The sequence below is a fragment of the Acomys minous genome, assembly GCF_964271855.1.
Source record: "Acomys minous genome assembly, chromosome: 13".
Lineage (NCBI taxonomy): Eukaryota > Metazoa > Chordata > Mammalia > Rodentia > Muridae > Acomys > Acomys minous.
This window is the reverse complement of record NC_140495.1, coordinates 101,071,124-101,094,129: the sequence shown is the minus strand read 5'-3', so window position 1 is coordinate 101,094,129 and position 23,006 is coordinate 101,071,124. Positions and strand designations below refer to the sequence as shown.

General features: G+C 41.1%; 1 protein-coding gene across 1 annotated transcript in view; it reads right to left on the bottom strand.

Moving 5' to 3' along the window:
- Nucleotides 1-23,006, bottom strand: part of PCDH15 (protocadherin related 15) — a gene marked incomplete at its 3' end in the record, with an annotated part of 1,334,501 nt that overhangs the window by 42,364 nt on the left and 1,269,131 nt on the right. Inside the window, exons 30-31 of the mRNA XM_084754693.1 lie at nucleotides 15,835-16,050; nucleotides 7,742-7,830 (exon numbers count right to left, since the gene is read on the bottom strand). Coding sequence (XP_084610819.1) covers nucleotides 7,742-7,830; nucleotides 15,835-16,050 — 305 coding nt within the window. The remainder of the gene's footprint in view (nucleotides 1-7,741; nucleotides 7,831-15,834; nucleotides 16,051-23,006) is intronic.

Genomic DNA, 23,006 nt, shown 5'->3' with positions numbered 1-23,006 from the left:
AGAGTAGAACCCTGCGCATGCTCAGAATACAGACTCAATGGCTGCTCCTCAGAGTGCAGTCTGGAGTAAGGCTTACTGATTGTGTACCCTGACTTGGGTAGGTGTATGAAATAGTAAACTGTTCTATTTGATAAAATTTCTGGTTTTCAGAGCATAAAATATCATAATGCTTAATTATTCACTTGGTATCTATGGAGAGGAAAAGTAAGGTACTTCAAAGAGGTCATGGCGCTAGTCCATCTCTGAAAAGTTAACCGTGCAGCTTCCTGACAGAATAGTGGGTAGCGCTATGCACACCTTCATAGTGCAACTGCTGCATTCTACTTAGTTTTCGGTGCAAATGGACTTGGTGCTACTGCTGGAACTGAATAATCTTATATCTGGGGAGAATAAAACAGGTCGGTGATATTTAAGGTTGGCTATTCCATATCTTTATTTCCCTTAATTTTCAAGGTAGTTTTAAATAAAAATCTAGTTAAATAGGCAGCCAGAATAGGGCAGTCTACCATTGTTTTAGTGGTTTGTTGATTCTGGTGGCTAGGGAGAGTGCTCGGTAGATACAGATGTTTATCTTGAAAGCAAGAGGACCCAAGTTCAAATCCCCAGAACTCTTGTAAATGTCAGGAATGTCACATGTGCCAGTGACCTCTGCATCATGGGACTAGACACTGGCGAATCTAAGGAGCTCCCTGGCTATCTAGACTAGCCAAAACAGAGAGCCTCACAAAAAAATAACATGGGGTCAAGAGGGCAGGACTGCCATTGTCCTCTGGCCTCAGTGTGTATGCACATGGGTATATGCATCCATAAACATGGGTGTCTGCCTGTGGCGCACACATGCACATGTGTGCATATACACACACTCACATAAAATAATGATTCCTGGAAAATATACAACCTAAACATACTAGCTAACCTTTGAACGTTGTTTCAATTTATTATTGTTATATTGTTAAAGAAGCATAGGAAGATAGCACAGATATGTGTTTCATGTTCTACATCACATCTATTTAAATGCAATGCATTTTCTCCCAAGAGAAACTAAAATAGCTTTGACTATGAGCATTCAGAGTAGAGACAATGGATGAAGGACGGGTGCGTGGACACTAAAGCAAGAGCCAAGTCTTAGAAGAAGCAATGGAAACAAACAGGCTGCCCTACAGGGATATTTACACAGAGCTATCCAGAGGGATCTTTAAACATTAAAGTAAAAATTAATTGTTTATGGTTTGTCTGTTTTGATTTTTCACTCCCCCCCCCTCAATTTGTTGGTTTAAGAACTGTCACTGATTAAAATTATGCCCCAGGATACTTCAACACAAACTAGATACATGTGTGTGACCTTGTTTTAGATCTCAGAGAAGATATTACACTTCCTGCACATGATAGTTGATGCAAAATGGTTTTGAAATACAATTAGACATTTATTTTCAATTTTTTTTCAATCCAGGAGAGAAAGAAAGAACATGGGTGCTCATGGAGGTGGGAAATATCTGAGAGAATGTGGCCTAGGAGAGAAGAATATGACTAACAACATATGTGGCATCAAAATCATTCTTAAATAAAATAATAAAGAAAAAATCAAAATCCACTTGTAAATCATTTAGTTAGTGTTTCTTCTGCTTATAAAAACGGAAGAACAGATTTTTTGAAGTAAAAATATTATAAAATAGTAAAAGAACTTGCCCTTATTCAAGTCCTTATTCAGGTTAAAGATAATAATCCAATTACAATGAAAGGGAGCCATTTGGATGCATGAATAATCAATGTAAGTAATTTATTCATATTATGATAGTATGATATAATGTTATTCATTCATATAACTAAGAATTTATGCCAAATGTGACATAAAGTAACAGAGATATTCTGTGAGTAACCCCAATAAATTCATTGATTTTACCAAGTTAAAAACAAACCCACAAAAAATCAGAGAAAAGGCCTCCCTTGTTTCCTTCCTTCCCTTGTGTTGTTAGTTGAAGATTTAAGGACTCTCAGTAATTACTAATTAAAATTTTGCAATAGGATATACTTTAATACAAAATATTCATATATATGTATATATGCACATGCACACACACAAACATATATGCACTTGTTTTAGAAGATAATATTTCCTGCACATAATGATTGATGTAAAATCATTTCTAAGGGTAATTATGCATTAATTTTCAACCCTTTTCAATCCAGGAAAGAAATATGACTTTTTAAAAAAATAAACTACGAGTTTTAAAGGAGTCAATATTCTTGCAAATGGAATGGATTTCTGTTACTCCTTACTTGCTAAGGTAAAGCAAAAGCCTAATAATTCAGAAATAGTAGCAAGTAAGTTCCTTTTGTGTTGGAACAAAAAAAAATATTTACCAAGAATGTTGTGCTTTCATCGCTATGACAAAACACCTGGGAGGATCGACTTAAAGAGAAAAATATTTGACTTTGCATGATGGTTTCAGTTCACAGCCAGCCACTTTCTGCTTTTTTTGTCTGGATCAAGGTATACGTATTATGGTAGAAGGTCATACATGGACGAGGAAAGCTGCTCACATCACAGCTGAGAGAAGATAAAGACACAGAGAGGACCGTGATGAGGCAAGCACTTTAATCCATTAAAGACACGAATAACACAAAAGTGTCCACTGTTGATTTTATTCACTATAACAGCAAACACCAAAAACTCAAGAACACCAAAATGGAGATAAAAATTGGAAAGTAGGAAGTCAGAACATTATCATATGCAAATGATATGATTCTCTCTGTAAGAAGCCTCAGGGACTCCACCTGAAGCCTTTTAGAACTAATAATAACCTTCAGCAAAGTGGTAGCACATTAAAATCAATGTACAAAAATCTGTAGCTTTCTTATTTAGCAACAACAGAGAAACCGAGGAAGAAGCCAGGGAAGCAGTGCTGTTCGAAATTACGTCACGCAAAATAAGATGCCCTGGGCTAAACTTAACCAAGGAAGCAGATGACTTCCATAAGGAAACTTTAAAACACTCGAGAGAGAAATTGCAGAAGACACTAGACAATAGGAAGATCTTTCATGCTCTTGGAATCGAAGGAAAAAAAAATGGGAAAACAGGCATCACACAAATGCACTATCTACAGTGTAATTTCAACTGAACCTTCAAAATCTTTTCCACAGCTAGAAACAGAAAAATCTTGAAAGTCATTTAGAAGTGCACAAGTCTTTAGAAGGCCAAAGCACCCCTGAGCAGACAGCATAATGCTGGAGAGGTATTTCTACCCCTGACTTTGAGTTACATTGAAAAGACACGGTGATAAAAACAACTGGATGGTACTGGCACAGAAGCAGGCATGTAGATCAATGGAAGAAAACAAAGAGTCAGACAGAAACCCACGCAGATACAATCACCTGTTTTTTTTTTTAAAAACAAAGATTTAAAGAACACTCACTGGAAAATGGAAAATGAACAAATAGTACTGAGCATATTGGATGTCCATAGATAAAATATTGAAAGCAGATCTTTGATTCTCACCTTGCGCTAAGATAAACTCTAAATGGATTAAAACCGGCAACATAATGGAACCCTAAAAGTGCTGGAGAAAAAAGGAGGGGAAAACATGTCAAGCTACAGGCACAGGAAAAGACTTCCTAAATGAGATTCCAGAGGCTCATAAAAACCAGTCATAGGGTATCAAGTCTCTTCTTGGTAACCTGCTGTCCTTCCTCTGAGTGCCACCAGGTCTCCCCCCCATGAGCATATACAGGGGGAGGTAATCCCCCTCAGGAACAGTCATAGGGGAGGGGAATAAGGGGAAAATGGGAGGGAGGGAAGAATGGGAGGATACAAGGGATGGGATAACCATTGAGATGTAACAAGAATAAATTAATAAAGGAAAAAAAACCAGTCATAATGACAAATAAGACAAGGGAGAACTGAGAGCATCTGTATAGGAAAGGAAATGGTTAATAAAGGGGAGAGGGAGACTAGAGACCAAAGCTTTACCAGTGATATATCTCATAGAGGATTAGTATCCAGGTTATAAAAAGAACTCAAAAACCTAAACACCAGGAAAACAAACAACCTAAACAAAAAGTAGGCCGAGGAGCTGAACAGACTGTCTGAAAGCGAAAATTTGAATGGCCAGTAAATGTTTTGCAAGTGTCCAGCATTGTTAGCTGTCAGGGAAATGCGTGCCATCAATACTCTGAGATAATACTTTGCCACCATCACGGTGGCTATCATCAAGAAAAAAAAAGTGATAACAAATGTTGGCCTGCGTGTGGATAAAGAAGAATCTGGATTCACTGTTGGCGGGTGGGATGTGGGAAAGCCATTGTGGGTATCACTGTGGGGATTTCTCGACAGGCTGAAAACACAACTGCCACACAGTCCAGGTACTCTACTCCTAGGTATTTACTGCAGAGACACATGCTCACCCATGACTATGGCTTTCTATACACAATGCCAAGGCAATGGAATCAACTATCAACTATTGGCTAGACATTGAAAAATGCAGTACATACAGTTAATAGAATCTTCTTTAGCCAAAAGTACAGTGGAATAATTTACAGGAAAATGTATGCGATAATTTGGGCCCTGAAAGACAAAAGCCACATGTTCTCCCATAGATGTGGATCTTAGCTTATCAATTTTAATATATGTGTGGAGTAAGGAAAGGTAGAAGCCAGAAAATTATAAAGGGTGCCCATGACATGGGACAAATTGCTTTCACTTAAAAAGAACAAAACAAAACAAAAACTAAACACAACAACAAAACTCCCAAAACACCCAAATAGTAGAAACACAGTACAGTCGATATGCTCATGTGTCAAAAAGATGAATCTGGATGATGTTAGGCCAAATGAAACAAGTCAGTCATAAAAGGTGAAATGCATGATGGTCCTGCTCTACATATAGCATGAGTAAGAAGGTCAATGTCACACTGCTAGGAGCAGGATGTGGGTACCAGGACCAGAGGATGAAGGTAGGGAACAGCTGTTACTTGATGCATGTAGAATATTTTCTATGAGTTGAAAAAGTTATGGCATATGTTCGCCAATAATGTAAGTCTACTTAATAATTTTTTAAAAAATGGTGATAATGGTAAAATTGTGGGGTGTGTCTGTGTGTGTGTGTATATGCGTTTAACAAAATAACAACAAAGGGAAACCAGGCACATATTCATCTACTTTGTCAAAGAATACATAATTTTTTTTTCAGGGTTAACCAGATGTCTTCATTCCACTATTGAAGATGAGAAAGAGCAGCTTCAAGTATTACACACGCTGCCAGAGACCACGATGCTCTAACAGTATTCAAACATATACACCTGAAATAATACACTGCTCTCCGTCGCAAAGCTTTGTTCTCTTAAAACACAGTACAGAAGCCTGGGCGCTCTCTGTCAGAAGCCGTTGACTTTGTCTACCAGGCTGAATTTACACAGAACGATAACCAGTCATTGGGTGTTCTTGATTTTTATCACCTTACATGATTTAGGTCTCTCAACATCAGTCATGCAAGCCTGATTAGCCCTTATCAAGAACTGTTAAAACCGATACTGGGAAAGACTGTTTCAAGTAAAAAAAAGCCTTAATGCTGTAGTTTCCTTTGCAAGAATAGGCATATCACAGGATCTCAGAGTTTCTCATTCATGCCATCAGGCTTGCTTATGCCTTTAAATCTTACAAATGCTTATAGGACTATACCTCTGTCTCATTACTTTCAGTTTAATACACTTAGTTTCAACATAAAGGGGAGAGCACAATGATTGCATTTGGGTTAAATGTCCAGTCAATAAAATGCATCAAATGTGTCCTATAAAACGGGAGTGAGGATGGCACTAACCCACATTAATGCATTCGTTAGATTATAATCTAAGGAGAAGTTGATGAATGACAAGAGCATTAGAGAACGCTTTGAAAAAAAAACATATTAAGAGGCGGTCATCTTTTTTCAATTGGTATTACGAGAGAACATGTGTTTATATTGAAATAAGAGTAGCTAAGAAACAGGGATTATTTTGATGGGGTTTAACTGTACACAAAGTGCAGAGGTAAACAAAATCTTCCATTCCATCCACGGTGAGTGATGATCCCTGCCCCATGGGACATTTATGTGGCACCAAATATTAAAAAGAACTAAATCTGAAGTAATCTCTACACAGTACAGAAGGGAACATGGCATGTGCAAGCCAGGCTTACTGCATTTCATCTAGTGCTCGACTTTTGAATCATAAACTATTTAATTATCTGAAGATTTTGTCTGTGCATTTAGAACTAGGGTTATTTTTCATAGAGAGCACCATCTTTACTGCAAGAGTTGACACTGATCCTCCTGAATCCAACAGAAAACACAAACGTCACATGCTGAATGCAAACATGTAGAAAGTAGCACCAGGCTAAAAGGACAACTGTAGTTTGATCACTCTTGATAGGACCAGAATATTAAAGAGGAGATAGTTAATAAATAATAGCAATCCGGGTATGGGGCACATACTGCTTCCTAATCAGAGGCACCAAGAGGTCAAGGCCAGCCTAAGGTACAGAGACAGACTCCATCACAAATAATAAAAAGAGATAAATAATGACAATTATATTTAAGCCAAACACGACAGAGGATGTTATCATCTGACTAATGGTAAGGAAGCAGAGAACATAAACTGATAAGCTACGCGTGGTGGCACACGCCTGTAATCCCAGCCCTCTGAGAGTCAAAGGCAGGCAGATCTCTGTGAGTTCGAGGCCACCCTGGTCTACAAAGTGAGTCCAGGACAGCCAAGGCTGCACAGAAAAACAAAAAACAAACAAACAAACAAAAAAACAAAACAAAACAAAAAACTTGTCTCGAAAAACAAGCAAGCAGTCAAGCAAGTAAGCAAACAAAAATGTAGAAACCAGAAAGAGGAGGTTGATTCAGTGTGGCCATGTAGGAAGTGGAACATCAGTGAATTTCCCACGTCTGTTTTCACAGTCCTGACGTGAAATAAAAATTTGAATAGAGGGGCCAGGACATACATGTGTCAAATTCCATGGTGGCCTTGTAATGAAATCTTTAATATTCTACAGAAGAACAGTTTCTGACAAAGGAGCCTGAACATTTGGCAATGGTGGGACATTACCCACAGCACAAGCAGAAGGGACTCCACTTATGCCTGCTCTAAAAGCTATTTCTTCTGTACTCCAGGGGATTAAAGCAGGTGCAAAGTGTATGTTAGCATTCAATGATTGGCAGTTATCACTTATGATCCCTTCAGTGTGGGATTAAATCAGATCATTGACTTTGAATCTCTCTCTGACATCATGGAACAATGGAGAACATGCCACCAAATGGTTAATCAATAATGACTTTAAAAAGCATGAGCCGTATCAGTGGACATACCATTTTGAGAAATAATATTTTTGGGGTCCTATCCATGATGCTGCAATACTAAATCTCTTGGATGACCACGGATGGCCATTCCAAGGCACATACTCAAATCACGTGTCTGAGAATTGCTCATGCTGCACTCTGAAGTCTTGTCGAAGCAGCACCAAAGCATTTTGAACCCTGGGCTATCCTCATCTAATGCCCATTGTATCCCTTGAAGCTACTTTCAGAACCTTTGCCTGCTTCCAGTGAAACTCTACAGCTTGAGAAAAGAGTGAGCCAAGTTAGCACGAACAAAGTGTTTTCTAAACTTCACTTCATCTGACGATTGCAATAATTTAAATGGCTCAGTCAAGCTAAGATTATAGTTATATGGCTATAAATCTATAAAGACACAAAATACTTTACTCTGTAAGATCTTCGATCTTCTTCTCCACTAACGTAGGGGGCACATTGGAGACAATGACCTGCATATCCAGTTGATTGACCACTGAAACCTGAAAAGTGAACACAGAGTGGATTTAAGTCCTAATTATGGAAATCTCTATTTTAAACATTAATATCATCTGTTCCCTATTATCCAGAGAATTGGTAGTTTCTTGTTTTTAACTCACTGAGAGATAGTCTTTTGAAAAGTTACATACTTTCTCATTGGCATTCTGAATAACCCCCTGCTGAGAATGGCAGAGAATGTTGTGGATCTAGAAATTAGATGCTAAGTAGATTTCATTATTTTGTCTTTGAGTAAGGTCATAACTTAAATGCTCCGTCACCGGGGAGTGGGACTGTTTGAAGGATTGCAAGGGTTAGGAGGTGTGGTCTTGTTGAGGAAGTGTGTCACGGTGGGTGGGCTTTGAGCTTTCAAAAGCTCGTGCTAGGCCCCAGATTCATTCTCTCTCCCTCTCCTCTCCTCTCCTCTCCTCTCCTCTTCTCTCCTCTCCCTTTCTTCCTCTCTCTCTCCCTCCCTCTCTCCCTCTCCCCCTTTCCCTCCCCTCCCCCCGACCCCCCTCTGGCGCTCTCTCTCCCTCTCTCTCTCTCTCTCTCTCTCTCTCTCCCTGTGAATCAGAATGTAGCTCTCAGCTACTCCTCCAGTGTCTGCCTGCATGCTACCCTGCTTTCCACCATGAAGATAACTGGGTAAACCTCCGAAACTGTAAGCCAGCCCCAATGAAATATTTTCTCTTAGAATAGTTGCCCTGGCCATGGTGTGTCTTTACAACAATAGTACAGTGACTAAGAGAGTGACAATATGGGTAAAATTTTTGTTGTACTTGGTTTCATTAGTAGGAAACACCCACTAGAATAGAAACACACCAGTATAATAAAAATACACTGATTAGAATTTTAAAATCTTAAGATAACCTATTCATTGCAGTTGACACTCTAAGGTAAAACAGGTAAGAATGTCTAAATTCACAGGCTTCAATGTTTACTCTGCCAACTCTAATTTATGTAGACACTTGCACACAAATCTATAGTGAAACTAAAATGAGCTATTTTAACAACAGTTGTTGGATATGTTGTATTCATTTAGTGTTCAGTGAATTCCTTCTGTTATCATATAAAATAAAAGTAGCAATTCCATGCTGACTACATTCTATTTTTCTTTTCTTCAGAACCCTACAGGTTTCAACTTTATCCTTAGTTATCACAAGTAGTTATTAACATGATTCCAATTTAAGCAAGAAAACCATAAAACATCTGGAATATATGGTGAGTGGTTTCGATGGCTAGCTTTATGTCAGCTTGACACAGCTAGAGCCACATCAGAGGAGGGAACCTCAACTGAGGAAATGCCTTCATTAAATTGGTCTGCAGGCAAGCGTGTAGGGCATTTTCTTAATTTAGTAATTTATAAATTTAGTAATCGGTGTGGGAGGGCCCAGCCCATTGTGGGTGCTGCCGTCACTGGGATGGTGGCCCTGGGTTCCATAAGAAAGCAGGCTGAACAAACCATAAGGAGCAAGCCAATAAGCAGTGTCCCTACACAGTCTGTGCATCAGCTCCTGCTGCCAGGTTCCTACAGACCTTGAGTTCCTCCCTTGGGTTCTCTCAATAGAGAGTGATTCAATACATACAAGCCACATACATCCTTTACTCATCAATTTGCTTTTGATCACAGTGTTTCATTACAGCAATAGTAACCCTTATTAGGGCAGAGATCAAAGGATGTGCCATAACTATTTTTTTAGACTCTTTAAAAAATATTTTTATGTACATTGGTGTTTTACCTGCGTGTGTGTTTGAATGAGGGTGTCGGATCCCCTGGAACAGGAGTTACAGACAGTTGTGAGCTGCCATGTGGGGGCTGGGAATTGAACACAGGTCCTCTGGAAGAGCAGTCAGTGCTATCAACCATTTCTCCAGCCCACCACAGCTATAGTTTAATAATCAATCCTGTTTAAGTGAGGGCTGTGTTGTTACATAGTGTATGTCCTGTACTGTTGCCAAATACTTATACACGAATGTTAAGTCAAACCTTGAACAACCCTTCACATATCCACATACTATTGTGGCAGCGTTAGTGCGTGCGTGCACACCAGAACCCTAAGTTGGACGCTCTAGGTTGCTTATAGCTAGCACCACACATCTCAGCATAATTTATGGTAGCAAATACACCCATGATGCCATATAATTTTTATTTTGGCTCCAAGTTCTCTAAATGCAGTTACTAATAGATGGGGCTACAGAACCTCTGGAATCAGATAGGAAATGTAAGTAACAAAGGCAGACAAAAGAACAGCTGGCAGGGAGCCGTAGAAGTCTGCAATCTGAGGTTACACCCTCCCGTGAAAGGGGCAGCTTCTGCTCGCTTCCCCAAGCGTGGCGAAGTAGGAAAACCAAGTCTAGACCTGCTGTGTCATTTAGGTTTCCAAGGAAATGAGTCCAAGATGTTACAGATAGTGTTCACAACTCACCAGAAGCCTATTTGAATTCAGTGTGAGCCCAAATATTGGGTGAGGCTAATATAGCGTCTCAAAGTCTATATTAAGGATCTGTTTGATACATCAACAGGCAGGCCGTGGGCACTGGCCACTTCAACTCTCTGCTCCTCATTTGTTACAGGTAGCTGGACATACATGTACAGAATCATTTTGTGTTTTTGAGTTTTTAATCAGTAAAAATACATGGGGGAAAATCCCTAGAAGTATGAATCTAAAGCTTGCATCCCCCTTCCCTCTCCCTTTCCCTCTTTTCTTTCTTCCCTCCTGCCTCCCTTCCCTCTCCACACCGTCTCCTTCTTCCTCCCTGTCCACTCTCTTCTCTTTTCTCACCCTCCTTTCGTCCTTCTATCTTCGACTCCTTCCTTCTTGCCCTTTCCCTCTCCTTTTTCTTCCCTTTATTTTATTTTTTAAAAACTTTTATTCAATGTGTATCGGTGTTTTGCCTGCTATGAGGTCATGTCACATGTACGAGTCACAGACAGTTGTGAGGGTGCTGGGGATTGAACCCGGGTCCTCTGGAAGCATAGTCGGTGCTCTTAACCACTGAGCCATCCATCCCTCCAGCCCCCTTCTTCCCTTTATCTTAACACTGGGCTAGAGAAGATCAGGCAGGATTCCAGTCAGCCCCTGCAGCTGGAAGAAAGGAAGCTGCGACAGGTGTAGGGGCAGAATTAATGCCATATCCTATATGTAATTTTATATTCTGCATTTAATACCAGGTTCTGTATGAGAAACTTGTCTCCAGGTGACCTCACTTCTTCCTGCGTTCCAGGAATGACCACGCACTGCCATTAACTAGACCTGCTAGCAGTTTCCAGAAACTCCACCGGGAGGGATTAGCTGAGATAAAACAACTTCCGCGGAGACTCAGTCTCCACCCAACCTGACTAAGGAACTATGAGGTTTCTACAGCCTCACCTATCCCTCCCTTCCAGGAACTGTGACCAAAATCTGCCCAGCCTAAGAATATAAAAACCCTAAGATTCTTCTATCCGGGGTCGCCTGACTCCTGTGTGCAGGTGGACCCCAGTACGCTGAAACTATAAAGCCTCTTGCTTTTGCATCAACCCGGTCTCTCCATCTCTCTCATTTGGTGCTTCCCGGTATAGACTCTCCCAATCAGAGTCTTGCCTCAGAAGTACAGGAATCAGATCCCAGGCTCTGGAGGCTGCAGCCCCTTCCTCTCCTGTGGCTGAGGTCTACCTCAGAGTTAAGAGCTATCCTTGGGGAGTTGGGGAGGAAATAATTCCTTACAAGCACTTTGAAAAGGGGATGCTGAAATGAGGATGTGGTGATGATAGAATCCCCCGGGATTCAGAATAAGACGCCGTCTCAATACCCTCCCAGTAATTATTGACTTTATATATGCATGAATTTCATGGCAGGTCCAAAAAAATTCAGGCAGACCTCAGACTGAAAAGGCTAAAAACCTGGGCACGTTTCACAAGTCTTAGGTTAGAGTGAACAAGGGCCAAAGGAATCAATGAATGAGTAGTGGGGAAAAGGAATCAATGGATGAACGAATAGAAGAAAAAATGAATTAATGAGTAGAGGAAAATGAGTGAATAAGTAGAGGAAAGCCACTGAGAGAACAGAGGACAGTCAAACTGGTGCCTTCTTACCTGGGGTAAAAATAGCACCTAATCAAGGAAGTCTTAACCCAAGATTGGGAAACTATGTTATAAGGATTCAGAAGAATTTGAGGAACGGTATGGAGTAATGACTGCTGTCGATCTGTCTTTCTTGGCCTCTTCAGAGGAGGGTTTATTGTCTGTGTTACTTCTTTCCAACCCTGCACAGCAGGAAGCAGAAAACAAAGCACTCTGCCTGGGCTTGACGGAATGACAGCACGTGGCACTGACTGTTGAGATTCAGATGCCACGTCGAATCGGTAAGTCTCTGCTTTATGTAAGAAAGAGAGTGAAATGCACACTTGGCAATCATGCACATCCTCTGGTGGCTGTCCACCTAGACGTTTCTGTTTTCCTTCTGGGGAGCACAGCAGGGAGAGATTTCCCAGCCTGGTTTGCAGGTTAAGGGGGCCACATGGCACACTCAGAGGGATGTAAGGACTGTGGAGGAGACGGGGGGGGGGGGGGCTCTTTGCATTGCAGGACAGCGACCAAGAAACAAAACTAACACAGCAATAAACCCCGGTCTTACATCACGGGAGGGTTTTATTCATGCCTGTGCTGTGTCCACTAGAATCCAAGGGTGGTCTGATGTAAAAAGAATTTTTATTCACCTGATTCAGTTGTTGTCTCGGAGGCTTACTGCCTCCGTCTGCTAACCTAGGCCTAGGTTCTGGAAGCTTTTAGCCTCTGTACAATCTAAGCTAGGCCTAGAGTGTTTTCAGCCTCTGTGACTTACTGTTTAATGAGCTCACCCTTCCCCGTTCTTTCTGAGCTCATAGCTGGCTCATCCAATTCAACTGCTATGGCTCAAACTCCTTTTCCAGTTATCTTACTCCAACAGGCGTCTCTCTGTGCCCCTGAATTGCCCTTCTTGGCCTCAAACTAACTCCAGCAACCCACTCTAATCTGCTGGCTCCTTCTCCCTTCAACTTCTCTGTAAAACTCTCCCAGTAAAACTGCCTCCTCGCCCTCTCTGCACTACCCCTTTAAGTCTATTCCCTGATTTGTAGCTTCTCTGATTTGTCACTTTTTCTACCAGTTAATTAGACATCCCTTCCAAACATAGGAACTTCCCTTCTACAAACTAACTTTTACCTTCATTTGGGATTAAAGGCCTGCACCACCACGCCAGGACTTACGTTCTTCTTTACCTGACACGTGCTCTATACCAGGCTGGCCTGGAACTCGGATCTGTTCCCCTCTGTTTCCTGGATTAAAGGCGTGTTTGTATTCATCAGGTCACACCGACCTAGAAGGCCTTTGGATGTGATCTCTTGCCAGAGCAGCCAGGTTCTGACTTAACATTCCTCTACTGCCTGAAGCTACTAGACATGTGAGATCATTTAATTGAAGCGAAAGCAAGAATACATTCGTGCGCATTATCTCAGTGTCAGCGTGAGCATTGATCTAGTAGAGGGAGAGTCAGAGTTCTGTGGCTTTTTCAGGGGAGCACAGCATAGAGAATGCTGTTGCGGTTGGGTATTGATCGGACCATTCAGCCGGCTGGAGAATGGTTGTGAGTGCTTATCTAAGCGAGACTGGGGGGGGGGGGGAGGGCACACGAACAGAGTGCAGTCAACCTTCCCTCACCATGAGCTTCCTGTGGAGTTGCTTGGCAACCCAGGTAATATACAGACAATTTACATCACTCTGGTTCTTCCTTCCCAAGTAGTAGGCGGGTATTTATAGACTAAGATGCCAGATGCTTTGATTCTGCACACTGACACTTGCCCCTGTGACGTTCTTAGGGCCCAGTGCTGCCTTGCTAGCCCTCATAGTCCTGATATTTAGGTTTTCTTAGACTGGAGTATTTTGTCACCTTCTCCAGCTTCCCAACATGCAGACTGACAATACGGGACTTTTCAGCCTTAATGGGCCTGCGGGTTAATGAACTAAACCCACCGGCTTTGTTTCCGTAGGTATCATGACTAAGGAACACATGAGGGCAGGAAGTTACTTTTATATCATGGGCCATTTATTTTAATCGATAAGGCACCACATTTTTTGGTAATGAAGCGTGGAGATCGTGTGGGGTTTTCACAAGAGAACATAGGAGAGGGAAGAAGTTGAGTCAGTTGGATTGAATGTCTTGCTGGGAACAAGAGTGCTGAAGTTGTCCGGATGCGTTAGGTAGTGTGATTAAGGCCGGGAGGTTGGAGATGGAGCTTTAAAGGCGACTAAGGCTTCAAATGATGGACCAGGAGCATCCTTAAGGGAAGGAGCTCAAGGAAGTGTGAATGTGGAACACTGGAAAAGTAACTTTATAAGAAATGGAAGAGACTGCCACATGGTAGCACGAAGAGTGCATTGCCAGTGGGTAGCGCAGCGTAAAGAATGCGCCCAACAAAAATCAGCAAAGAATCTCTATGAAGCAAACCCCTCCGCTGAGAAAGCAACAGTAAGAAGTGGCCTAAAGATGCCTTATCCTAGCGTAAAGATCCTTACCTTCTACTCTTACTGATCATCGTCAATGACTGTCTACTGCCTCAGCACACAGTTCCAAGGGGCTTCACGTGGCCTCCGTGTCTTACACAAACCACTGTCGTAACACCATTAGCCCCGCTCGTCATCCAAGCTCCCTCTCATGCTCTGTAGAGCGAGTGCATAACTACGGGTGACTCACTCAGCTCTGGCTTCATCTACCTGCCATGGTCCTGGCATTTGCCATCCTCACACCCTCTGTAGATGCACTCTGTTTGGCCTTTCTCCTAACTAAAAGGATTGTGTGCAGTACTACAAAATGCATGTTTTGGAAATGACTTCCCTGATGTCATTTGCTTGTAGCAGAAATATATATATATACACACACATACATATATATATATATCATTATGATTTCTTTGAAAGGAATTTGTTTCTTCATAAGTATATAAATATTTAACATGTGTCCAAATATAAGTAAGTACATATGGTTTTATAATCTCTATACAATTACTTAGGATTTCAATCTAAAAAGCATGAACTTCACTCTCATTTCACTATTTAATCCTATTCATATTATCCATAATGGTTATATTTGCTTGTGTTTATTTTGTAATATCCTATTTACACTTAGCACCATGATCTTATTGTTTATTCTTTAAGCTCCACAATGTACATATTTTAAAGGGAAAAAAAAATCCCTATATTATCTTATATAAGGTTTACAGGCCTACATTCAATCAAAAATCCATGGCACCAATTATATCATATATGTAAAGGGTTCTTGGCTAATACTGACTTGTTTTTACTGCAGTGCAGCTTTCTGTTTTGAAGGAGGGCACTGTCAACACATAATAATTATGGTGGTGCAGGTTCTCCACCCTCTAAGGGGAAAAACACACGTTATCCTGGCGCCTACAGGTAGATAAAAGTTAACTAGAAGAAAACTGAACAAGATACCCAACTTGCTAGGATCTATAGGGGATATACGGGTTTTACTTGACTCGTTCTTGATATGACAAATGTCCAACAATCATCCTACATATAATTGCTATTAGTTTTATCAGAGAGAAATCCAAACAACATCCACGTCCAAGTTAAAAGAGGTGCGCACTTTGAGGTTAGATGTTTTAGTTAAAGCGAGAATCCAATTGCCCTTGGGATGATCCACCCGCGAAGCTGTACTCAGCCTGAGAGAATAAAAAGAAAGGGACACTGTTCTATATAGACACACATAACTGGGCAAAGCATCATTTCTACCATCATTGGAAATGCTGCCATACCAAGAAAGTCATGTGTATTGGAATATAAGTTGCTACAACACGTTTTTCTATTTTTTTTTTTTTTTTTTGGTTTTTGTTTTAATTACAAAGGCCAAATACTCTGATGGAAATTTAATGACATTTATGTTATAGTGAGTCTATTTCAAAGTAATATTAAAGGTGCTAATAGCTGAAACACTCACACGCTAGTGTCACACGTCCCTCACTCACGCACTTACCAGTACGTCAGCTTTGCCGCTCAACCCCTTCCCGTAGTCATCAGTGGCGATCACTTGAAACTTGAAGTAGGACCGCCTCATGTTGTGGAAGAGCATGGCTGTCTTGATGAGCCCTGTGTATGCTTCCACCACGAATCCCTCTTTGCCCTCTTTAATCGGTGGTATGATGAGCCTGTAGGCCATGGCGCTATAGTTTCCTGTGTCCCTGTCTGTGGCCTAGGAAGGGAAAAACAAAACAGAAGAGAAAAACAGATGTTACGTCACCAGTCAGAAAGAAGAAAACGCTTGCTACTGGAAGGCTTACTCCCGCTTCCAAGGCTGCTTGGGTAATAGCGCAGAACATTTCTCCCATGATTCCATTTCTTTGAATATCATTATGCATATGCAGAGGAAACATCTTTATATCACATAGTTTTTGTTGGAATAATACTGGCTCCAGAATGGTTGTTACAACAGATTACAACAGATAAGGAGCCAATCAGTCAAATTTTATGTATCTGTCAGGACAAGTTCAAATTTAGGCTATGGATCCAAATGCTGGGCATGGTGGCATCTACTGGTTACTTGAAGGTCATCACGTGGCTGTGAGGTGTTTTTTTTTTTTTTTTCCAGATTTGTCAGGAAGTTTTTAAAAATTTTATTAATTTATTCATATTACATCTCAATTGTTATCTCATCCTTTGTATCTTCCCATTCTCTCCGCCCCCCCCCCCCATTTTCCCCTTATTCCCCTCCCCTGTGACTGTGACTGAGCGGGACCTCCTCCCCCTGTATATGCTCATAGGGTATCGAGTCTCTTCTTGGTAGCCTGCTATCCTTCCTCTGAGTGCCATCAGGCCTCCCCCTCCAGGGGACATGGTCAAATATGGGGCACCAGAGTTTGTGAAAGTCAGTCCCCACTCTCCACTCAACTGTGGAGAATATCTTGTCCATTGGCTAGATCTGGGTATGGGTTCGAAGTTTACTGCACGTATTGTCCTTAACTGGTGCCATAGTTAGAGCAGGACCCCTGGGCCCAGATCCACCCATCATAATAGGAAGGGTTTTTTTTTTTGGTTGTTGTTGTTGGTTTTTGTTTTGTTTTGTTTTTTGTTTTTTTGGGGTTTTTTTTTTTTGGTATAATTATAGATTTTGTCTGTAAAAGTTTTAATGAATGTATTTTGGTTATGTTTTCCTTTCCCCCAACTCCTACAAAGTCCTTCCTGCTTCTCTATCTACTCAACCCCATATGGTCTTTCCCTCCAAAAAACAAACAAAAAACAAAACAAAAACAAAAACAAAACAAAACAGAAAAAAAAAAAAGAAAATCTAAACAAACAAAAATCAAATTTTTGACCTAGCATGTAGTATAACAGGTGGGACATATAAAGTGCTGTGCAATGGCATATCAAATTAAAATAAGTCAGATGTTATAGTTTTAACAAGTACACTTATGGACATATGAGTAAATGCCAACGAGGTAATATTCTAGCCAGACGATGCTAGGTAGATGCTAGCTCTGTCTTCTCTGATCTTCCTGAGTAAGCTCGGTTCCTGGTGACAGGAAGTTATGGTGTGCAGGCTTAAATTTCTTATCATTTATGTTTAAAAAAAGAAATAACAACTCAGATTTTTCCATTTCTTCTTAAAAATGGCTACAAGCAGAATATAATTACATGGGTCCCATGGCTTCTATGTAAGGGGAAATTTTTAGGATGCCAGTTTCAGAATTGCTTCAAAGTGAACGGCCAAGAAAAGAAAGGGTGGGGGCTGCAGATGCTCTCTGCATTGAAGAGCACTGGCTGCTCTTCCAGAGGACCTAGGTCAGGTTCCCAGCACCCACCCGATAACTCAGAACCATCTAGAACTCCAGTTTCCAGGGACCTGATGCTCTCTTATGGCCTCTGTAGACACTAGGCATGCAAGTAGTGCATGGACCTGCATGCAGACAAAGATCTCATACACTTAAAATAAAAAGCGTCTTAAAAACATAAGCTTTCTTATTAAAAAAAAACCTTGAAAATAATAAGTAAATACATAATATATCCAAATTAAAGACCAAAGTGTACACAACTCAATTAACTTTTATATAGGTAGAACAGGTATTTGGAATGGAAGCTGTAAAACTTCACATTAAGTTTTCCACTTTCAATACTGAATATACAGCAAGAAAGGCTAAATGCAAGAGGATGAGGAACGACCGAATGCAGGCAATCGACACACTTTGTGAAAGAGCGTTACGACTCATACTGTTTTTCTAATACTAACGTGGGCTTTTGTTTTGGGTAGCGGATAAGTCCATAAAATATATTTAATACAGGATACATATTAAAAATTGTGGACAAGAGAATCAGATGTCTATATAATATCTACTACCAGGCTATATGTAAATTATTCAGGATATATAGCATTCCTATTTCTGCTTTCAGCACTCTTTTCCATTACACAGTTATTCATACTTTTTATCAGCATTTAACTTAAAACATGGTACGTTAAACATTTTTAATTCACATTAAAGTTCTAAGAGCTCTACCAAAGTAATTTAATAGCAAGAATCACGCTGCTTAGGAAGCTACTGTTCTAATGGTATAGATTAGTGGTGCCTAATAGAATGTTCCGGATGCCGGTAGGGATCATCGTGGCATGTTCTGGGCCACAGCAGATATCAGCCACATACAACCACTGAGAATCTGAAATGAGGCTGAGGTGGCCAAAGAAGCCGAATCCTAACTCCATCCAAGTGAATTACAGAGTGATACTGTTGACATGTAAACAGCGGCAGTAGTAAGTAATAGCATAGACACAGTAAGGTATAGTATAAACTTGACTTGGCTTCAAGCTTTATACACATTCCAAACATTTAAAGCATTTCAGGACAGCCCCATCTACACAACATGGAAATTGTCATATACTAAATAACTTAGACATTTCAATTCAAGATTTAAAAATAATTACGAGTACTCTAAGTTGCTGTCATGGTTAATTTTGATCGCCAACCCGACTGGATTTAGAATGATTGAGGATGGCTGGGAATTGAACTCTGGACCACAGAGCTCCTCTGAAAGATTCTACCCAGCAGGGGATGGAAGCAGGAGCTGAGTCTCACAGCCAGACTTCGGACAGAGGGCAGAGTGGGAGGATAGAAGGATCTGGAAGGGACAGGAGCTTCACAAGGAGACCAACAGAACCAACAAATGTGGGCCCAATGGGGACTGAGGAGACTGATGCACGAAGGACCATGCGTGGAGAGGACCTGGGCCTCCTCCTCAGATGCAGGTAGCCAGTGGGCAGCTCAGCCTCGATATGGGTCCCCTAGTACGGGGAATGGGGGCTGTCATTGCCATGGACACTTGTCTTTTCCTTGATCACTTTCCCCTGGAGGAGTGCCTTACCAGGCCACAGAGGAAGAGGATGCAGGCAGCCCTGATGCGACTTGGTAGGCTGGGGTCAGTTGGTAGGGGAGAAGGGCTCCTCTCTCTGAGGACTAGGGGAGGGGCCTAGGGAGGAAGAGGAAGGGAGGGGGAAGGAGGAGAAAGAGTGGAACTGGGAGGAGCTGAGGGTGGCTACGAATGGGATGTAAAGTAAATAAATTTATATAAAAAATTTTAAATAAAGAAAAGAAAACAAAACTGAATGTGCCACACGTGATGGCGCATGCATGCCTTTAATCCCAGCACTGGGCGGGGAGGGTGGTGGTGGTACAGAGACAGGTGGTTCTCTGTGAGTTCTAGGCCTGCCTGGTCTACCAAGGGAGTCCATGATTGCCAAGACGACCCAGAGAAACCCTGTTGGGGAGGGAGGGGGAAAGGAGCCCCACCAAAAAGCCAAGAACGAAACCAAAAAGCCCAAAAGACCTCCTCAAAACTAAATGTACATTATAAGAAAACAAACAAAACAAAACAAGAAACCAAACTACCTAGGAGACACATGTGTGGGTGTCACAGTGGAGGCATTTCCAGGGGCGACATTTGACAGAGGTCTCCCCATAAATGTTGGCAGTTCTAGACTAGTGTCTCAAACTGAACAAAATGCCAAAGTGGAAGAGGCCATGTGGACCCCAGAATCCATCTGTCTGCCTCTTGACTGCACATGTACTGTGCCCAGCTGCCTCATGCTCTTGCCGCCCTGCTCTCCTGGTGCACATGTGCACTCACACATGAAACCGTGCATACCTATGTAAAAACATGCACACAACATGGCACACTCAGACATACACAAAAAAAGATTCGATGCGTTCAATTTTTAGCTTTCGGTTAGCATTACAATTTCTCTTTAAGGAAATAACTTATTGTTAACGTAAACTTTGAAATGCCTCATATTTGACCACCTCTCCTTGGTGGGGAGGCCTGATGGCACTCAAAGAAAGAATAAGCAGGCTACCAAGATGAGACCTGATAACCTATGACCATATGGTGGGGGAGGAGGTCCCCCTCAGTCTTAGACCTAGGGAAGGGGAATAGGGTGAAAGTGGGAGGGAGGGAGGGAGGAACGGGAGGATACAAGTGATGGGATAACAATTTAGTTGTAATCTGAATAAATTAATAAAATAAAAAAGAAATAAAATAGTCATACCCTAAGTGTATCTATGAGGCCAATATGTATATTAAAAATCAAAACTCCCCAGTATCCTCATGGATGGCACCACAGGCATCAGTTTACACCCATGCCTCACTCTCAGCAGGGAAACCACTGGCTTGGCTGTATTATTGCTTAGGTTTGCTTATTCTCAAAGTTTATATTGATACAGTCAGCACAGGTTCTATATTGTGACTCAACTATTACACCATGTCTTGTGTTGTAAAGCTCAACCCTGTCTAACTTTACGATAAATGCTAACAACACGGCGATGTTTGTTTTTCTGTTTGCTTATTTATTTATTTATTTATTTATTTATTTATTTTTGGTTTTTCGAGACAGAGTTTCTCTGTGTAATAGCTCTGGCTTTCCTGGAACTCCCTCTGTAATCCAGGCTGGCCTTGAACTCATGGAGATCCACCTGGCTCTGCCTCCCAAGTGCGGGGATTAAAGTGTGAGCCACCACCACCTGGCCACGGTGATATTTACATAGGAAAGACAGTCATAGCAGTTGCTTGGCACGTTAAGTTAACAAACATGGTTTCTATTGACTAACTTCTCATTTCAAAACATCTGTCTTGTTTCCTAATTTACTACCTTAGGAAAACCATAACACAGTCATATCTCATAATAAATGACTGACGTGCTTTTTTTTCAGTAAGCTTTTTCTTTTCTGAAGCAAATCATCATTTAGAATAAAACTCAGAAATACCATTCTAGAATTTTTCATATTATGGCCAAGAAAAAAATAGTAAAAATGAAGTACAATTTGAAAAAAATTCAGGTTTACTAGATATTTGATGCTCTGATGCTCTGTTGCCGTGTGCTATATAGTGAGTGACAGCCACATTCATTTCCTCTTTAAGGGAGCATCACTCAGCAACAATATGTCTTACGGATCTCACTCCTGGGGCTGGTCACAGAACAGCTACTCGGAGCATGTGAATTCTGGGAGCTCTCTCCCTTTCCCCACTCAAGTACGTAGAATTGAAAGCCGGTTGACTACAGAATGAAAATGGAACATTCCAGTGGCCAATGAACTTGGGAACAACACACACAGCACGCTCAACTTCAGTTTAGGATCATAGCTTCTTTGAGGGACGTAAGCCAAGATAGCTTGCAGTTATGTGTCCTACAGTCTCACACAGACAGGAGCCAAATGCTTTCATAAAGTAGGAGAGAATATGACATGTTTAAATACATGCTACCTCACATCCAAAGCACTGGCCACAGAACCCGGAGCACACTTTGGAAGTCTGGGGTAAGGTGTGCAAAGGCAGTGAACACCTCAGTGTCAAGGGTGTCATAACTCCCTGCTTCCTGCTTTCAATGCTTTTAAATGGATTTTTTTTGGCTTACTCTCATATTTTGTTTTGTATGGAGGGGGACTTCAATAAGTGCCTCCTTCAAAACTTGTATTTCTTATTCATCAGCGAGCTGAATTATGTCCAACAAATGTTGTAAATATGTATATTTATAATATATATCTGCTATATTACATGATTGTGATGTGCTGAAAATTATGTTTATGTCATTACACCTAATGACAAAGAACAGCATGAGCATTAGAGAGTCTAACTATTAGCACTGTTAAATTCATATTCCAACAGCAAGGTTTTGATTTTCTATAATATGTCATTACTAATGAATATAGTGATGTAAACACTCAAGAACTCGATTAAAATAGACTTATCATCTTAGAGACATAAAATGATAACTCCCTTAAGAAAGCAATATATTAGTAATTTCTTTCTTATCGAGGTCAGGGCACATGCCCTTGGTTTTCATAATCATCTTTGATTCCATTTAAATCTTCTAGTTTTCCTCTATCATTTTTCAGATCCCATTTGGACTGAGTCTTGCAAACCTTCTTCTTCACGCTATGTAGAGAAAACATTGTTCTCTTATTACTGAACACAAGGACATTGGCATCTAGTTCTCTGTTTTCCTCTTCAACTTACTCTTTCTTTTAAAGTGCAGGTTTCATGTAGATGGCACACTTGGCAATTCATCCCCTGTTCTTAGGCTGGCGGTACTCCTGGAACTGCCTGATAGTTGCTTTAGTGCTGAATCTCGCAGAGGCATTGGCCCTGGGGAAATGCTCTGCCTCAGGAAGATGAACGTTAACACGCACATTTCTGACCACAGTGCACTCATCACATCAGAAGCCTCTGATGTCAGTGGATTTTCACGTGTGCCCTCCCCCTTGGGCTGTTAGGTCTGGAGTTCCCGTCCACTTCTGCTCTTCTGTCGAAGCCATGCTTCGTTATCTTGTCTTTGTCCCTTGGGCCAGTTGAATCGGTAAATTCATACTTTATGACTGACCACAGAAGACGGAGAATTCAAACAATCAGGAAGACCAGCGCGCCCATAAGCTCACAACCTGAGCTCCAAACTGTGCTTTTGCTCCAATTATAAAACCTTTTCTGTAAACAGGGACTTGTCTCAACATCAGTGAGTTAGCCTGCTTGTTCATGTGTGGCTCCTTCAGTGTCCTCTAGGGATGGGCACATTCCAATTTACATGACGTTTCAGGATATCAAGTGTGACATTCCTCAGCTGTTTATCTTAGAAGTAAAATAATTTTACCTGGGCCATCTCTTAGAATCTGTGTCAGC